This window comes from Ceratosolen solmsi, unplaced genomic scaffold (assembly GCF_000503995.2).
Source record: "Ceratosolen solmsi marchali unplaced genomic scaffold, CerSol_1.0 scaffold29, whole genome shotgun sequence".
NCBI classification, from domain to species: domain Eukaryota; kingdom Metazoa; phylum Arthropoda; class Insecta; order Hymenoptera; family Agaonidae; genus Ceratosolen; species Ceratosolen solmsi.
In genome coordinates this window covers 6,796,975-6,813,635 of record NW_011948417.1, presented here as the reverse complement: position 1 = coordinate 6,813,635, position 16,661 = coordinate 6,796,975, and the positions used below count along the sequence as shown (strand labels likewise).

The 16,661-nt window shown below is 23.6% G+C and overlaps 2 protein-coding genes across 2 annotated transcripts in view; both read right to left on the bottom strand.

Annotated features, from left to right (window-relative positions):
• Positions 1-4,154: 4,154 nt before the first annotated feature.
• LOC105360017 (putative uncharacterized protein DDB_G0282499) lies at positions 4,155-5,943 on the bottom strand. The gene is made up of 3 exons (XM_011496789.1): positions 5,882-5,943; positions 5,300-5,819; positions 4,155-4,723 (listed from the first exon to the last, which is right to left on the bottom strand). Exons 1-3 carry the CDS (start codon positions 5,941-5,943, stop codon positions 4,361-4,363), a joined length of 945 nt encoding a protein of 314 aa, XP_011495091.1. The 3' UTR covers positions 4,155-4,360.
• Positions 5,730-16,661, bottom strand: part of Stacl (SH3 and cysteine-rich domain-containing protein) — a 57,920-nt gene continuing 46,988 nt past the window's right edge. The window contains exons 10-13 of the mRNA XM_011496447.1: positions 11,857-12,030; positions 8,318-8,576; positions 6,721-6,904; positions 5,730-6,181 (exon numbers count right to left, since the gene is read on the bottom strand). Of these exons, the coding sequence (XP_011494749.1) occupies positions 6,041-6,181; positions 6,721-6,904; positions 8,318-8,576; positions 11,857-12,030 (758 nt within the window). The 3' untranslated portion in view covers positions 5,730-6,040. The remainder of the gene's footprint in view (positions 6,182-6,720; positions 6,905-8,317; positions 8,577-11,856; positions 12,031-16,661) is intronic.

Genomic DNA, 16,661 nt, shown 5'->3' with positions numbered 1-16,661 from the left:
TTTGTAATATTTAAAAAATTTATAGAATTACCTAAAAATTTAATCAAAATAAATATTAATGCTTCAAACATAATATTATTCTATTATTTGTATACGATTCATATCTATTTTAATTCTTTTAATGCGAAACTTCGACAGTAATATATTAATGTATACTTAATAGGTTCATAATATCTATAGTAATTGATTTCTTTAGCGGCGTTAGTCGTGATAATAATTTTATACGAGGCTCATAAAAATCAGTTTATAATAATAATACGGTTTATAAATTTCAAAATTTTACTAAAAGTGTCTAATATATTATTAGATATTTTTAGATAATCTCCTAACCAGTTTTTGAGTTGTTTCATAAATCTTATCTATCCATGCTATTATCAATACAAATAAGTTTATTAAAAAAATTTTTTTTATTATTTATGAAATAAAAATATATTGTAAAACGACGCTGGTCATCTATCGATTTGTTTTGTTTTCTGCATTTGATGATAAGTAATAGTTAACGATTAATTCTATAACTCAATTTATTATTTAGTTATGCTCGTATAAATTACGGATAACGGTGAGATTAAATATTATATTCAATTAAACTAGTTCCATCTTCTAAATATATATATATTTTTTTTTATAATTTTTTTTCCAAAACGATATTTACCTTGTTTTGGTTAATTTTCGTTTAGCATATAGTTGCAAATATATAATTGAAATATTTATAAAATAATGTTTTTTATGTGTAAACTATTAGCAATTATTTATTTCCGTATAATTGAAGACAATATTATGAAATTTTAATTTATGAATATACTTATAAAAAATTAATAAAAGTATTTTAAAGTTATATGTTTTTCCTATCACAAAGAAATTACAATAATAATATATTAGTGTAAATTAATGTGAATTCATTAAATGAATCATTTAAAATGTTTATAACAAATTCAAAAGAATTGAATATAATTATAATTTGTATGTATTTTAATGATATATTTAATTTCGTTTATGCTTAATGTATGCTTCTGTGAGTAGAATAATATTTACAAAACACGTATGACTGATTTAAGAAATTTGTTCTTAAATCCTGTAATATGCAATTAAATAACTTTTTATGCAAAGTAAAGATTTCATTGCATGGTGTAGAGATATATTTCGTAATACCGAAATATGGATTTAGTCTTAAAATATTTATATGTGAAAATTGTTATATTAATAATATTTAATGCAAATAAATGTTTATTAAAAAAATTGTAATTGAAATACTAGAAGCTGTAAAATTTATAAAATATCTTAAGTCAGCATAAAGCATTCTATTAGTGTAATCAAATAATTTCGTCATAATAATAAAAAGAAAAATCCACTTGATAACAATATCACAGAAATATTTATTAATTGCATAATGGTCACCCGATTGAATTTACTTGATTTTTTGAATAGGCGATTATAAAGATTATTATAATACGCTTATTTTAGTAACTTTGCATTAAGTTATGTAGAATTAGCAGTGGTCAATTTTAAAAAAATAATTGCTTCTTATTATAATAATTATTACATTCCATTTAATGTTTTTAAATATAATCGAAATGTGCATCAAATATTTTATATTCATTAAGACATTTCCTTGTTTGAAGTTGCAAGAAGACAGAAAGAACACAGAGGCATGGATTGCAATTCGCAATTTATTTCATTTATATTTTGGCATTAGCCGCAAATAGTGTATTATCAAGGAATACAAAACCTCAAGAATAGAATTGGATAAACAGATTTTACGTCATTATTTAATGTTATTTGTCCATGATCCCTCTTTGCTCCAATATAGATGAGAATAATATTGATTTAAGAGAAAGTGGATGGGATTGTCGTGTTTTTTCTATTCGAAAGTGTCAGAAACCACTGTCGTGTATTAGTTAATTAAAAGTCATCGCGTTCCAATTGGAATAACTACTTACTGAGCTATTAGTTGCTTGTATTGTTACGATTTTATATTTAAAAATAAATCTCTTCATATATATATATTTCTTCTATTTAATTATTTTTATAAATTAATTTTCGTCGATTGATTATACTTAGACATTTTGCACATTTATAATGAGTAAATTTGTATACGAACAAAATTACTTGATGAAGTATCTTATTATATTTCATCATGAAAGAAACTTGATGTGCAATTATTAGTTATTTAAAAAAAAAATAATATATTTATATTTTTTAAGTTTAAACAATTTATTTTTTATATAAAATTGTAATAATATTTGTATATTATTCAATTTAGCTTGCTTGGAACACGACTAAATTTTTGAGAATTGTTGAGATAGAATTTCCCTTTTCGATGCTTGTTCTGCGATACAAATATTTTTTTGAACGTTTTTTGTTAATTTTATAAATATTTCTTCTTTAATAGAATATATTATTTATTTTTTCAAAATGTATAATAAAGAGAAGTTTATTTGTTTAATAAAATTGTCATGAATTAAAAGAAAAGGCAAAATACGATTAGTCGGTCTTTCAAATAATTTGAATATTTCAATTAAAAAAATTTGTAATCAATAAATATTTTAACTATATAAATTCTCCTTTATTATGAAAATATATCTTCATAGTAAAACGTAGCAATATAAAAGAAAATTTTTATTAGTAACATATATTTATCGTAATGATTTGAAATATATCATATAATACATTATAATCATATAATAAATCTACACATATATATTAAAACTTAATTACTTATTTTCTGAATTTAATAATTAATAGAAAAGTCTATTGTTACTATATCTAGTTTTATATCTATATTGTTGGATGTACGTAATATTTTTTGAAGTTAAAAATAAAATCAACATTATTAATAAAATAATTGTATTAATAGTTTCAAGTATTTGCTATTAAATAGTCGATCTGTTTACTTATTATAAATTATTAAATTTTCTAAATCTCACTTTTATAACATGTATAAAAAAAATTTTTAAACGTTTCCAAATTTCTTAAAATTTAATTAATTAATTGTATTAATTAATATCTTATCGATTTGAGTATGTTTTAACAATAAATTCAAATTATTTTTTATAATAAATTAGGGTTGATATAAGACGTTTTATAATTTAATTTTCTATAGTATTTTTAAACTTACTGCTATAACAATTATGGTTAGTCTAAATTTATATTATTTACTTTAATTATATTAAATTTTCTTTTTAAAAATGTTTTAAGGCAAATGTTTTTCTTGTATGTTATTCAATATTCATTTAAATATTACTTTAATTTATTTTTAATAAAAAATAAATAATTTTTTTTATATATAATATTATATTTCAATCAATATAATGTATTATTTCGCTTTATAATTTCATTTACCTTTAAAATTTTCTCATGAATTTTGTAATAAAATAAACGAATTATAATTGTATTTATCGATATTAGATATATGATTTTTATAATTTTCTCCATAAAAATATTATTACATACATATTATAAAAAATTTAGAATACTTAAAATATTTTCAAAAATAACAATTAGCATTCATATTTATATAAATGAAGACAGCATTTTTACTTATTGAATTTACTGAATTTAAGTTTAATAAATTATTGAAAATTGACCATATTATAAGAATGTTGGAGAATAGATATTTTGCCTTAAAACGATCTATTGTTATATTTATATATTTATATTATTATTTAAATTGCATACTAAATTATAGATATATGATTGGATACATTTCTAATAAAAATCTATTAACGGACTGTATAAAGTTTTATAACATTTTACTTCTATGAATTTTAGTAATTACTTATAAATAAGCTATATCGTTTCAAACAATGAATCAAAAACAAACAAATCAAATATTTAGACAATATACTTTGCATTTTAATTCTTATTTTACTACACGACTAATATATATTCGATTACTTATTTCAAGCATTATTACTTTATGTTGATCTATTTTCTACATAGTATATGGAATGAAGATATATTCTTAAATGCACTCATTTCATATATATATATATATATATATATATATATAAATATATATAAAGGAAAAATATTTTATAAATAAAGCTTGGAAAAAATTTTCCATGTTCAATGGATTTTTTATTACGTTATGAAAATTAAAGTAATAACACAAAAGTATTTATTAAAAATTTCTATTCTTGTATTAATATCCGTGTTGTGTATAATGAAGTTACAAATCAAAATCTATTCTATATAATATCTAAACGCTTTATTATTATATCCTAAATCAAGCACTTTAACGAAAGAGGAAATTCAACCTCATCCTACCTCTTATGAACGTTTTGATAGCAAAAGCTTCAATAAATTCTCTTAATTACTACATTACCATATGCCATAATAGACGCGACTTTATAATTAAATTCTACATGACGGAACAACGTGAGACGTTGTATCGATTTTCTTGGTCCACATTATTAATGCTAAGCACCTTGAGCAAACGCTCGGTATCTTTGAATGCACCTTCATGATAGTTATCTCGGATACCTTCAACTTCTATCATCGACTTTATAGTTTTTTGACGCATTGTAGTTATCATCATACAGTGACATCTTTTCCGTTTTCGCCTACGATATTTCGGAAGGGTCAATTCAAAAAATTCACTCAGACGGAAGCGAATCGGCCATATTTTCACTGCTTTGTTGACACGGATTTCGACAAGATCGTCAATTACTTGGTGTATTTGTTTATGTCCCTTCTTCTTATCATCCTTATATTTATATTTACTCTGTCCCTATGTTAGTACAAAAGATATTTAAATTTAAAATATTTTGTAGAACATAATGTAAACTCAATATACTTTATTTTATTAATGGTTTAAAAATTTACTATTGGATTTTAAATCCAGATAAAGGTTTAAATAAAATGAATAACATTTATGATTTATTTATATTGTGACCAAAGACATTGTGCTGTCTTTGACATGTATTATATGATAAATATAATACTATAGGTATAAATTTTAAATTCATAAAACATTGTGCGTAATTTGAGAAACTACAATTAAATTAAATTATAGAAAATAAATCTCTTTTACTTAATGAATATAATATATATATATATATATATATATATATATATATATATATATATATATATATATGTATGTATATATGTATATGTAATTACATACGAATGATAATACAACATATTTAAGCTTTAATCGATTATATTTATATGATTATAATAATTCATAGAGAATTTATTTTGAAATAATTTTATTGAAATAATGTTTTTTTTATTAATTGAAGAGAACGAAAAATAGAATATTTTATAATGTAAAATAAATCAAATTCAATCTAACCTTATCTTCTAAACATAGTTCCTCTTGCGTTTTTTGCTGCATTTCCTGATTGTGTATATGCTCATTGTTATTCCAGTCATCGATTACCAATTTATTTCTTTGTAAATAGCTGTCTTGCACTCTGACAGGCCTATCCAGAGATGACCGATTTCGCGCCGGTGTGGCTAGTTTCTTGTGATGTTTATCCGAAAGATGTTGCAGCTTTGTGTCATTGTGATTACTGCTGTTTGAGTTACAGCTTTTTGACAGCCATCGTCGTATTGAAGGATCTTTGACACTTATCAAGTAACTTTCCAAACGTCTATTACTAGTGCTGTTGTTTCCGGTTGTAATTGCAGCTGCTTGAAGATTATTGATTTTTTTAACCTTGTTCTTACCAATTGTATTTTTATTACTATCGTTCTTTTGGTTTTTGCCATTACTATTATTATTCTTATTATTCCTGTTGTTTTGATTATTGCTACTGCTGTTGTTATTTTTCTTAGCAATGATCTTACCATTATGAGCATTCAGTTTATCACTCTTACGGTTAAAGTTCTTGTTACTAATAGTATTATTATTGATATTATTTTTATTATTAACATTGTTTTTATTCTTTTGAAGGAAATCATGACGGCACTGCTCAGGACACTGCAGACAATCATAGTACTTTTCCGAGCCTGTTTTTGACCCGGTAACATGCGAACGAACGTGATTTCGTCTGTGTCGTTCGCTGTCTGTATGGGCGTTGGAAGCACGCCGTCACACCTCCTGGAGAAATTTCAATGGACAAAGTACCTCCTTGTAGCGAACCTCACCGTTCAATTGACCGGATGTTGGTACGTGCGTAGCATATCGTACCATTGCTATGCCATTGTACTCATCACTTACTTGCACGACGATCTAAGTAGTTTTTATTTGTTTAGTAAGCTTAAATAATAATAATAACTTGAATAAAAATGTGGATATTTATTTATTCTACTTTCGAAGTCTTCATTTGAAAAAAAAAATTAATTTACGTTTGAAATATATTTATTGTCTAAACTTTATGATAAGTTGAAAAGTTTGCAATTTTTTTTTGAAGCGATGCCAATTAATTAATTTTTAACAAAAAATGTCATCTTTTAACGTACAATCTTTGTAATATAATATTATTGCAGTGTATAACTATTCTAAATTGTTTATGAAATCTTTAATTTTTCAAAGTAATATTTCATATATTATATTATATATTATAAAGTAATAAATTATAACAAAAATTTTTTAAATTATTATTAACATGCACCTGTTAGGAGTAATTTCAATTATTTACACGCTATTGATGTTTAGGATTAACGAAGTTTATGTAATTATTAATTAAAGATTTCATTTATTGCATATTGGCTTCAATATTTAAAGATGCGATAAAAAAATTTGTGAATATGAAATTAATTTTTGCTTACTTGAGAACAGAAAAGAAATGTTTCATTCGGTAATTGTAGATTTTTCATAACTTGTAAGGTTTTCTGACCGGATTCAACTTTCATTACGAATGTTCTAGGAAAAAAACCTGCACGTCCTCCTAAACATTTTCCCTCCCACCACTCGCTACGTGACTTGTCAATGACAGTTATTTTATAGCCAGCTCTGCAAGACATAGTACAGACGTATACATAAAATAATACAGACATAATATAGACACATATATAAAATAAATTAATTTTATAGGATTTATTTTTAAATATATTCAGTGGATATATTTATTGTCGGCGCCCTATATATTAAACATCGACACCATGATTTGTCATGAAATATTAATGCCCAATGGTAAGAGATAAAATATTCAATGAAAATATTTTGTACAAAAAAGAAAGCAATAACGTTTAAGAAAATAAAAAAAGAGCGAACAAACATTACAGTGAATCTGCAAGGATTTAAAGTGCCAAGTAATGGAGAGATAGAAAATTCACAAAAAGGAAGAGGGGATTCAGACGAAAGATCGAGTTTGCCCGAAATATATAATGAAACCATTATTATTAAACTATTTTTAATTGAAATATCTTCGTTGAGCTTCATTCATTTTCGATACATGTACTTTTCTCATTTAATTATTTTGTGCTTTTTGATGATTACCTGCGATTTGAATTGCAACCTAAGCGGTTGGCACACGAGTGCACCAGTTATCGTCGATTAAGAATAAAGCGTATTACATTAAAGAATTATTTAAAGTTGTGCTAGGGAATCACATTAGACTATAATACTTTATGACTATTGTATTTGGTTTATAAATATTGTAATATTATTTATAAAAAAAAAGTGCATACAGCGGATGCACGTTCATTACAATTAATTTGTTTTCGTACAAACACAATCACACATTTATAATATTACCACACGTGTGTCTGTATAGATATATACTATTTTTAATAAATGCTTTAATATAAAGTAATTAAATTTAATATAAATAAATAGTTATATTTGTGCAATGTATATATATGTATGTTCGGGGAATAATTGCTTGAAATTGTAATTAAATTTTATTTAATTATATGAATATAATTTTATTGCGAAATAATTTTCATATAGGAAGATCTTATTTTAAAATATTAATATTAAATAAAGTTAAAGATAAATAACTTATGATAATATAAAATCTATTAATTGTATATATAGTTTCCTGTATATAAGTATGTAAATAATTGACTATAAATTTATTAAATTCGTCAAATTTAAAATATCCATTTTAAAGGGATTAAGAAGCTCAGTCTTAGTTTTTAAACCTCATATAATTAATTTGATAATAATAAAAAATGAATAATACTTTTATGTGTAATTTGCGCCCACAATTTGCTATCAAAAATACCCTCTAAAACTCATAGCGATACTGAAAGTAATAATTATAAAAGGAATTTTACAAGGAAACATTAAAATAATACTAATTAAATGTTAAATAACTATAGAAATACATAAAAAAATTTACTAACAAATTCATTAAATAAATAAAAATTTTATTCTAATTGCAAATGTAATATATAAATGAATAAAGGATTTATTACTTACTTGAGTTCGAGTTGGTCTTGGTATTCTGCAACAAAATTATAAAGTGCAACATAGAGATTGTGAGGTGGAAGCATGCGTTTGCTGAATGGATTCAAATGATTTTGATTATTCATATGAGGCGATGGACAAGGCGAAGTACTAGTAGACGAATAGGACTTCTCATTGTCATCAGGTAGCTCGACGCTAGACATCCTGATAGTTCCTCGAATGTGTTGCTTATGGATACCAGGAATGCTTTGACCCGGACTGCATGGCGCTGCTAAACATTAGTGGCAAAAATTAATGTTAGCATAATAATTAGTGTAAATTATTGGCAAAATAAATGTGAGATCTATTATAAATATTAGGAGTATACTACTGTCCTCAACAGCGCCAAGTTATTCATATTGAATACTCAAGTCAAATGATAATGCAACATCATAAAGTGAAATAATAACCATTGAATATCGTTAGATTATTTAATTATTTTTTACAATTAAAGGATTCGTGAATATTAATTGAATATATTCTGAATATTAAAAGAATATAAACGAATTATGTATTTTAAGTTAATACATTATGAATATTAAGATATTATTCATGAATATAATTGGATAGAATATTTATACATAAAAATATTCACCTAACTATGCACTGTTGAATAAATTTGAAATCTCAACATTTCTTTTAAGTTAAAAGTAAAATATTTTATGGAGATAATAAAAATTAGTAGCACTTTAATATGAAAAAAAAGTTCAATTTCTCATTCAGTCTTTTAATTCTATCGCATTATTTATTTAGTCGAATATAATTATATACTATCAAACACTAATTTAATAGATGTAGTTATATTAAGATGTTTTAATGAGTATTTGTCATTTACTTTGATTTTTTATTGATAAAATGAATTATTGGAAAAAGAATTTAATTGTTAAGTAAAATAATTTCATGTTTTTTTTTTCATATTGTGTGTTTCATATTGTTATTGTTCATTTATTTTCATAATAATATGCAATATTTAATAAAAATTTAACTATTAAAAATATTTAATTATTGTTTAATAAAAATTATTTGGTAAAAGTTGAGTTTTACTTTTCTTTAAAAATAGATATCGACGAAATAAATTAATTAAGCAGTAATCTTCCATGATAGGGTTAAAGTCAAGTTCGATAGCCTGATAGTCTGAATTGGTTCATGCCGACGCTCGGAGTTCTAAGATGTGGTTTACGTTTTTGTCATGTGCGCTGAGTAAAAAAAAAAAATATAATAAAAGTAAATGAGCGAGGTAGACTTGACGAAACTCGGGGAGATAAAGAAAAGCTCGGTACTTCTATATACGAGGAAAAAAGAAAGCAATTTATTTAAATTAATTCGAGTTCCTTAGGTATCAACAAAACGAATCATTTTAACTGGCGAGGATAAGAAGAGAAACGCTCTGGAAGGGGAAAACCCCGGGTTCTTGGTTAGCAACCGGTCGAACAGACGGTTTAAAGGAACTTTCTACTCGACGACGTTCAACAGTGGCAGTGAAGGAAATTAACAAACCAACTACCGGAAGCTCGAATGCCCCAGAAGATTGTCTCGTTACGCTACCATCCATGTATCTTTAACTTGGTGCCCAATGGTTGTGAGTAATGAGTAGCAAGGGCGCCGCAAAATATGTAAGCTATGCTCGATCACTGGGATTGGAAACTTCGATACGCAATTTCGGCAATCCCGTATTCCGTAGTCCTAGTACATTTGTCGGAGTTCGCCTCTTACTTTATGCTCTTTATGGGAGCAAACATATTTACGTTTTCACGTGACGAGGATATAATGCCTTACATCGTTATGCAATTTTCTCCAAGTACCACAAAGTATTTAGTTGCACGTGTCTGGGATATTCCAATTGGAAATTAATAATCAGATAAAAATAAAAAAAAAAGATTATATGACATTTTATTAAATTGCAATCTATTTCTTATGCATAGACATTATAAACAATTTCATTATTTTATACTTTTATCATTTTTATGCGAGATGAGAATTTAAATATTACATTTATCATATTTTCTTTGAAGATAATAATGAAAATATTCTTTGTTTAATTTAAAATTATTGGTAAAATACATGATGATTATTGATGCTTTCATTGCAAAATAATAAAAATAGGTATTTCATTCTATAATAATAAAAAAAAATAATAAACAAAAAACTCATTGGAATAAAGAAGATCAATTCAGAAGCCGTCATACCTGTTATCCAAATAATAATATTTATAGAAAATCGTATAATTCTATTGCATAAATGAAAAATGGAAATCGAGACGTCGTGTCGTAAATTATTGAGTAATATTAAATGATATTTTAATCAAATCGTGTATATTAACATAAAAAAATCTGGTACCATTAAAACTATCGTCTAAATACCATGCGTTTCAATAGTGATATATATATATATATATATATATATATCCTCATCCTATATGTATAGCTTAGATTAATAATACCTATGGAGAAATTTCAATGGACAAAGTGCCTCCTTGTAGCGAACCTCACCGTCCAATTGACCGGATGTTGGTACGTCCGTAGCATATCGTACCATTGCTACTATATACTATATATTATACTATATATTATTATTAATTAGGAGTAGGCTTGAGATGAGATCTAATTTAGGCATATGACAGGAAGAGCACTTATTAATTCATAAACTATGATTTTTTTGTCGAGAGATTCATAACTGAAGGCGAATAATAATGTAATCGCTAATAATTTCATCTAATACAGGCCTTAGCTTTAACTGATGTACCATTTTTCAAACTATTATACATTTTTTTATATAATTATAAAAATTAATTTTTAATAATTTCACTAAGTTTCGTGCTTATATTTCAAAGTATTTTAAAGTTCCTAAGGAGTATGGAATAGCTACATAATTAGAATTTATTAGAATAATCAGTTCAATGTATACTTTAGAATAATATTTAATCTAGATTTTTTTTTAATAGGTGATATAATAAGGTCAAATTTATAAATATTAAACAATAAAATTCAATTAAGTAAATTGCAAAATTTTTAAAATAATTTAATAATACATTTATTGTTCATCAAACGATATAAACTAAATAGTATAATTATTTATAATATACAATACTTAATATTTATAGCAATTAATAAATTAATAATTTTTTAAAATAAATAAGAGATGAATAGAGCGAGAAAGAGTGAGTGATTAAGAAAGTCATAGTCATGTGATAACATAACACATCAGTAATTAATGAAATTATATTTATGCGAAAAAAGCTTATTAAATTTTTTATAGTAGATGACCTTTTATAATGTCCGATTGTAAGAAATATCTAAGTATTCACTTATAAACTTCCTTTGCAATCTATACATTAATATATTTTTTTTATATTAAAATCACAAATTTGTATATATTCGTAAACATTTTCTAGTTATACCAATTTTACTATATCGTTTATAAATATAATAATTATGATCATTATTACATGCTTCGCAATGAAAAATTGAAAATAAAGCTACATCGACTAAAGAATTTTCTAAATTTGTACTTACATAATCGATTGATGCTGCCGCTGTCGGAGCGCCGAGGCGGTGTAGATTCTCTTTGGCCAGAATTATGATCTCGGGGCCGATGACGTATGTGGACCGAACCTTCCGGCGAATCCAGACTCAGACTTTTCATTCGTAGATTTAGTCGCTCTCTTCGACGCTGAGGACTATGTGGTGCTTTTCAAATAAAAAGCGTAAATTAATGTGGAGGACTATTCTATTTGAATTTTAGCCGACGATTTACATTTTAAAAGCGTTCGACAATTGCGATAATTTTTAAATTAAAAAAGTTTCTTTGATGAAATAATTAATTTTATGCTGAATGTGTGCATTTTGACCATGTCAAGGTGATTTAGTATATATAGAGAACTTTTGTTTTGCGATTTAAATTTTCGATTTGTTTTTATTTAAAATTTTATGTTTTTGAAGCAAATGATAATAAATATTTATAATTTGATATTTATTTATTAAGCTTTGTTTATTTAGTAAGCGTTGTTCTGTGTAGGTTGGTTTTATTAATATTATTTTTTTATTAATTATAATTATTAATTTGAATGCGAATTACTTTACAATTAAATAGATTTTTTCTGTTTAACTATCAAAAACATATAGACATTTCAAAAATACACATATCAAAGATTATATAGACATTTATCATTATATTTAATTGTAATAAAATTATAATTTACAATAATGTCATAAAATTTACAACTAGAATAATTATTTGTTTGAAATTGTTGTCATTTTGTGTGAAAATATTCCTAAAATACAATACTCACATGCACATTTATTTATGATCATGCATTTCGCTCACAGATACTTATGTAAGCAATCGTTCTTTGAAGTGAAAAGGTAGAAAAATAAGAATAAGAAATATAAGGAGATTTGAACCTGAGAAAGAAAGACAAACGAAGAGATAGACAGAGAGAAATAGAGAGAGAGAGAGAGAGAGAGAGAGAGAGAGAGAGAGAGAGAGAAAGAAGTGCCAGTGAATATTACATAAGCAGCTATACTTCTTGGGAGATGCTAGATACTCAGAATCCCCATCAGGGTTACTTTCATCACGTTTGTCGACACAAGTTACATTTTACTTATCTGCATCCTCGAGGGTATGACAGTGTTATATATCATGGTATATTCTTAGTTTTTACATTTTATATTATTTTTTATATTTTTTGAGCAAAATAATTTCTTTTTTCATATACTTTTTATATTTCATTTACAGTAAAATCAGATTATAATAATGTATTCAATTTATTTATATTATTTTATGCCGAAGTTTTTAAATAATTATTTTAATTGTAAAATTACAAACCATAAAGTCGACTAAACTCAATGATTTTCCATCTTATAAAACTATATATATATATATATATATATATATATATATAACTACCATGTAAAAATTGTGTATAATAACAATTCTATTATGTTTACTGCTATAGTAAAAGGAAATCGTTTTATTAGAAAAAATATGAATTTCTCTTGATACCATAATTAAAGAATTATGTGGCATATCGTCATAATAATTGGATATATACGTACTTTTATATATATTATATGCAGTAAAATAAAAAAAATTATAAAATTAAAATATATTTCTATTAAATATTCCTTCTATAAAATTTTTTCTGATTTTGGTGCACATCGGATAAAGTATCGGTAGTTCATTTGTTATCAATATTTTTTTAAATCGTTTTTTACACAATAGACATTTTTAACAAACACAATAGATATTTCAAATACAAATAACTTGTATTTATTTAAAAAAAATATATATATATATATATTATAAATTTATGATAGTTTTGTATATATTACAATAATTTTAATGTAATGTATAAATAATGAATTAAAGAATCCAACGCTAAGATCTGTCAACTTATCACAGAAAAAATTGCATATCACATAAATATTAAAAAAAAAATCCATTCCTTGTATTCAATTAAAGTAAGCATACAAAGTATAAAAACAATTTCATGCGAATATTAGAATTATTCCTTGTAATATTTAATAATTTTCAAATTTAACAAAGCTTTTAGCGACATTTCAAAATTTCGTACATTAATAATGCTTTTCATTCAATTTATAAATTGTCAACTTATATTATAAATTACATTCATATTATAAATTATTAACTTATTAAGAAGTATTTAGAATGTAATTTAGTAATGCAACATTGAAAAGTTAAACCAAGAATAGAAGATTTATTAATATTTATTAATATTATTGATATTTATTTGACTGGATGATTGATTCTTATTGAGTAATACATAGCTGCCAGATAAACTTCCAATATATCTACCGACTATGCCATAAATATTTTACGACAAATTGTGTTAGGAGATGATTTTCACGTTTTATTTTGATTTATTAATAAACGAATGTCACAGGGAAAACTGATGAATTTCCGAGCCAATATGGCAGAAGTAAAAGCTTCGGATATGTTAGGAATTTTAGTTATTAATTTAAATGTAAAAGTTAAATATCGGTTTTAGAAAAAATAAAACGAACCGATTTAATAGTTAAATGTTTCGAAAAGTTGGCATTAATTTTTATACTTGCAAATGGAGTTTTATTTATTTATTAGATCAGTTTATAAATACGGTATAATATGAGCACAAAAAATAAAATATAAATAATAAAATATAAATACTAAGTATACAGTAACTTTTTTTATAATTAGTTTAATATATTTCAATCAATATTTATTGTCGTACAGATACATAATAGAAAACATTTGTTAGTTCATATAATATATACTTTAATATATTTATATACATATGTATCGATAATTACAAAAGCATCTAAAACAAAAATATTGTTTTGTCAATAGTTAAAGTTAAATAATATAAGGACATAAGTAAACAACTAGTATATTTAGAGAATTATTTCTGTTCCAAAACTGAAATAAAACACGTATTAAATATAAATGAATTGATTATTGATTTATTTTTATCTTTTAGCTTCCTTAGTTTTTCTTACTTACCTTATTGTTGGAAATAATGTCTTTGAATATTTTTTATTCTATTGAAATGAATCATTCTTAATGAAAATGAAATTTAATTTTTGCATAAAGTATTAATATCGTAACTTTTTTTAATATTTTGAAATTATAATTTTGGGATCTTAATTAAAAAATGATTTTAATAAATCATGCATTCAATATTCAATATATTTTTAATTATGAAAAACTTCAAAAAATAAACTTCTGAAAGCTATAATTTATTATTAAATCACTAAAAACTATATATTTTTTATCTATTTCATATCTATTTTAGATCATTAATCAATTTTTGACTAATCTATTTCCATACAATTACTTAAAACATATGATATTTAATGTTTTTTTAGTTACACAATAATCATTTTTTAAAAATTTAAACTAAATAATAATAATTTTTTTTATTTGTTTATTTCTGTATAGCGTGCATTAGTTTAAATTTATTTGTCTTAATATATTATTTGTATTATATTATTATATTAATATTAATATATTTTTATAATATGTGCAATTTATGTAATATACATATTATTTGTTTTTTCTTTTGACCTTAATATAATTTAAATATAGTTATTATTATTGACTTTGTAGATAGTTTCATATTGATCAGATTTTGTTACTGATTTTTATACAATTTTTTTTGTTAACATATACAATAAGCTATTAATTCATCTAGCTTAATATGATGTAGATTATTTTTAGATTAACATTTAATATTCTTTTATTTAATTAATCTTTTTATTTAATACATTTTCATACGAATATTGAAAATTTGGAAAGAAATAACTAAGTTACTAGTGATTAGCCGATTAATCGATTAGCCGAGTCAGTGATGCAATAATCGCGTATATCAGCGTACCAGCTAGTCGAGGCTATAATGAATCAACATATTTCTAGTTTTAATCATTTAGATCAGAGAGTAAAATTAGCTCTCGATTGTTAAATTAAATTTTTTGTTACGTAACTCTATTTAAACATTTTATTTAGATATTCATACCTTTAATTACAAAACAAGGATTAAATCGACTAAAGAAGTAATTTTTATTAATAATAATTATGTATTTGCTGAGTTTCATGTAAGATAGATAGATATCTTATAAGTCGTATATTTATCGTTTTCTACTTTTAAAATTAAATTTTTGAGCATATTTTACTTCCAATTTCAATAAAACATATTTATCCATTTTTATAATTTTTTCTGTATGTCTCATTTGTCTATGTATTTTCAATAAATAAATATATTAATAAAATGCAAATCATGAAATCTAAAAATTATTCACTGGAATTCATGATTATGGTAATTAATTAGTACACTTACATATAAGTTATAAAATATGAAATATGATTAATATTCAATTATTAATTTCGATAATTTATGAAAAATAATAGATTCATTAGCCAATGTTACTTAAGTACTTGTATACTTTCAATAAATATTTGTAGTTTATAATTTACTTATATGTTTTACAGTTAGAAATTAGAACGATTTCTTAAAATTGAATTATTAGGAAGAAAAATTGATTCGATTTCAGCTAATAGATACAGTTGATCTCGATATTGATATTGATTGTAAGAAGCCTTAGAAATTATATTTATCGTAATTATAAGTTAAACGGGTCATTTAAAATTCTAGAAAAATTCGAAGATTATTTTACACAACTATATAGTTAAAATCACATTAGATTAACCGATCTTGTTAGTTACAAAACATATTGATTTTTTAATGTTTGAATAATTTTTTATATTAAAATTTAATATCTATTTCGTAATAAAATATTTATAATATTATTAATTTATAACAAAA

Excerpts from the sequence above, each read along its gene's own strand:
- LOC105360017 (XM_011496789.1), bottom strand. The coding sequence starts at position 5,943 with ATGATTGTCTGCAGTGTCCTGAGCAGTGCCGTCATGATTTCCTTCAAA. Across the intron at positions 5,820-5,881 it reads TTCAAAAGAATAAAAACAAT|TGATAAACTGAATGCTCATA; the intron begins GTTAATAATAAA and ends TAACCGTAAGAG. Across the intron at positions 4,724-5,299 it reads AACTATGTTTAGAAGATAAG|AGTAAATATAAATATAAGGA; the intron begins GTTAGATTGAAT and ends ACATAGGGACAG.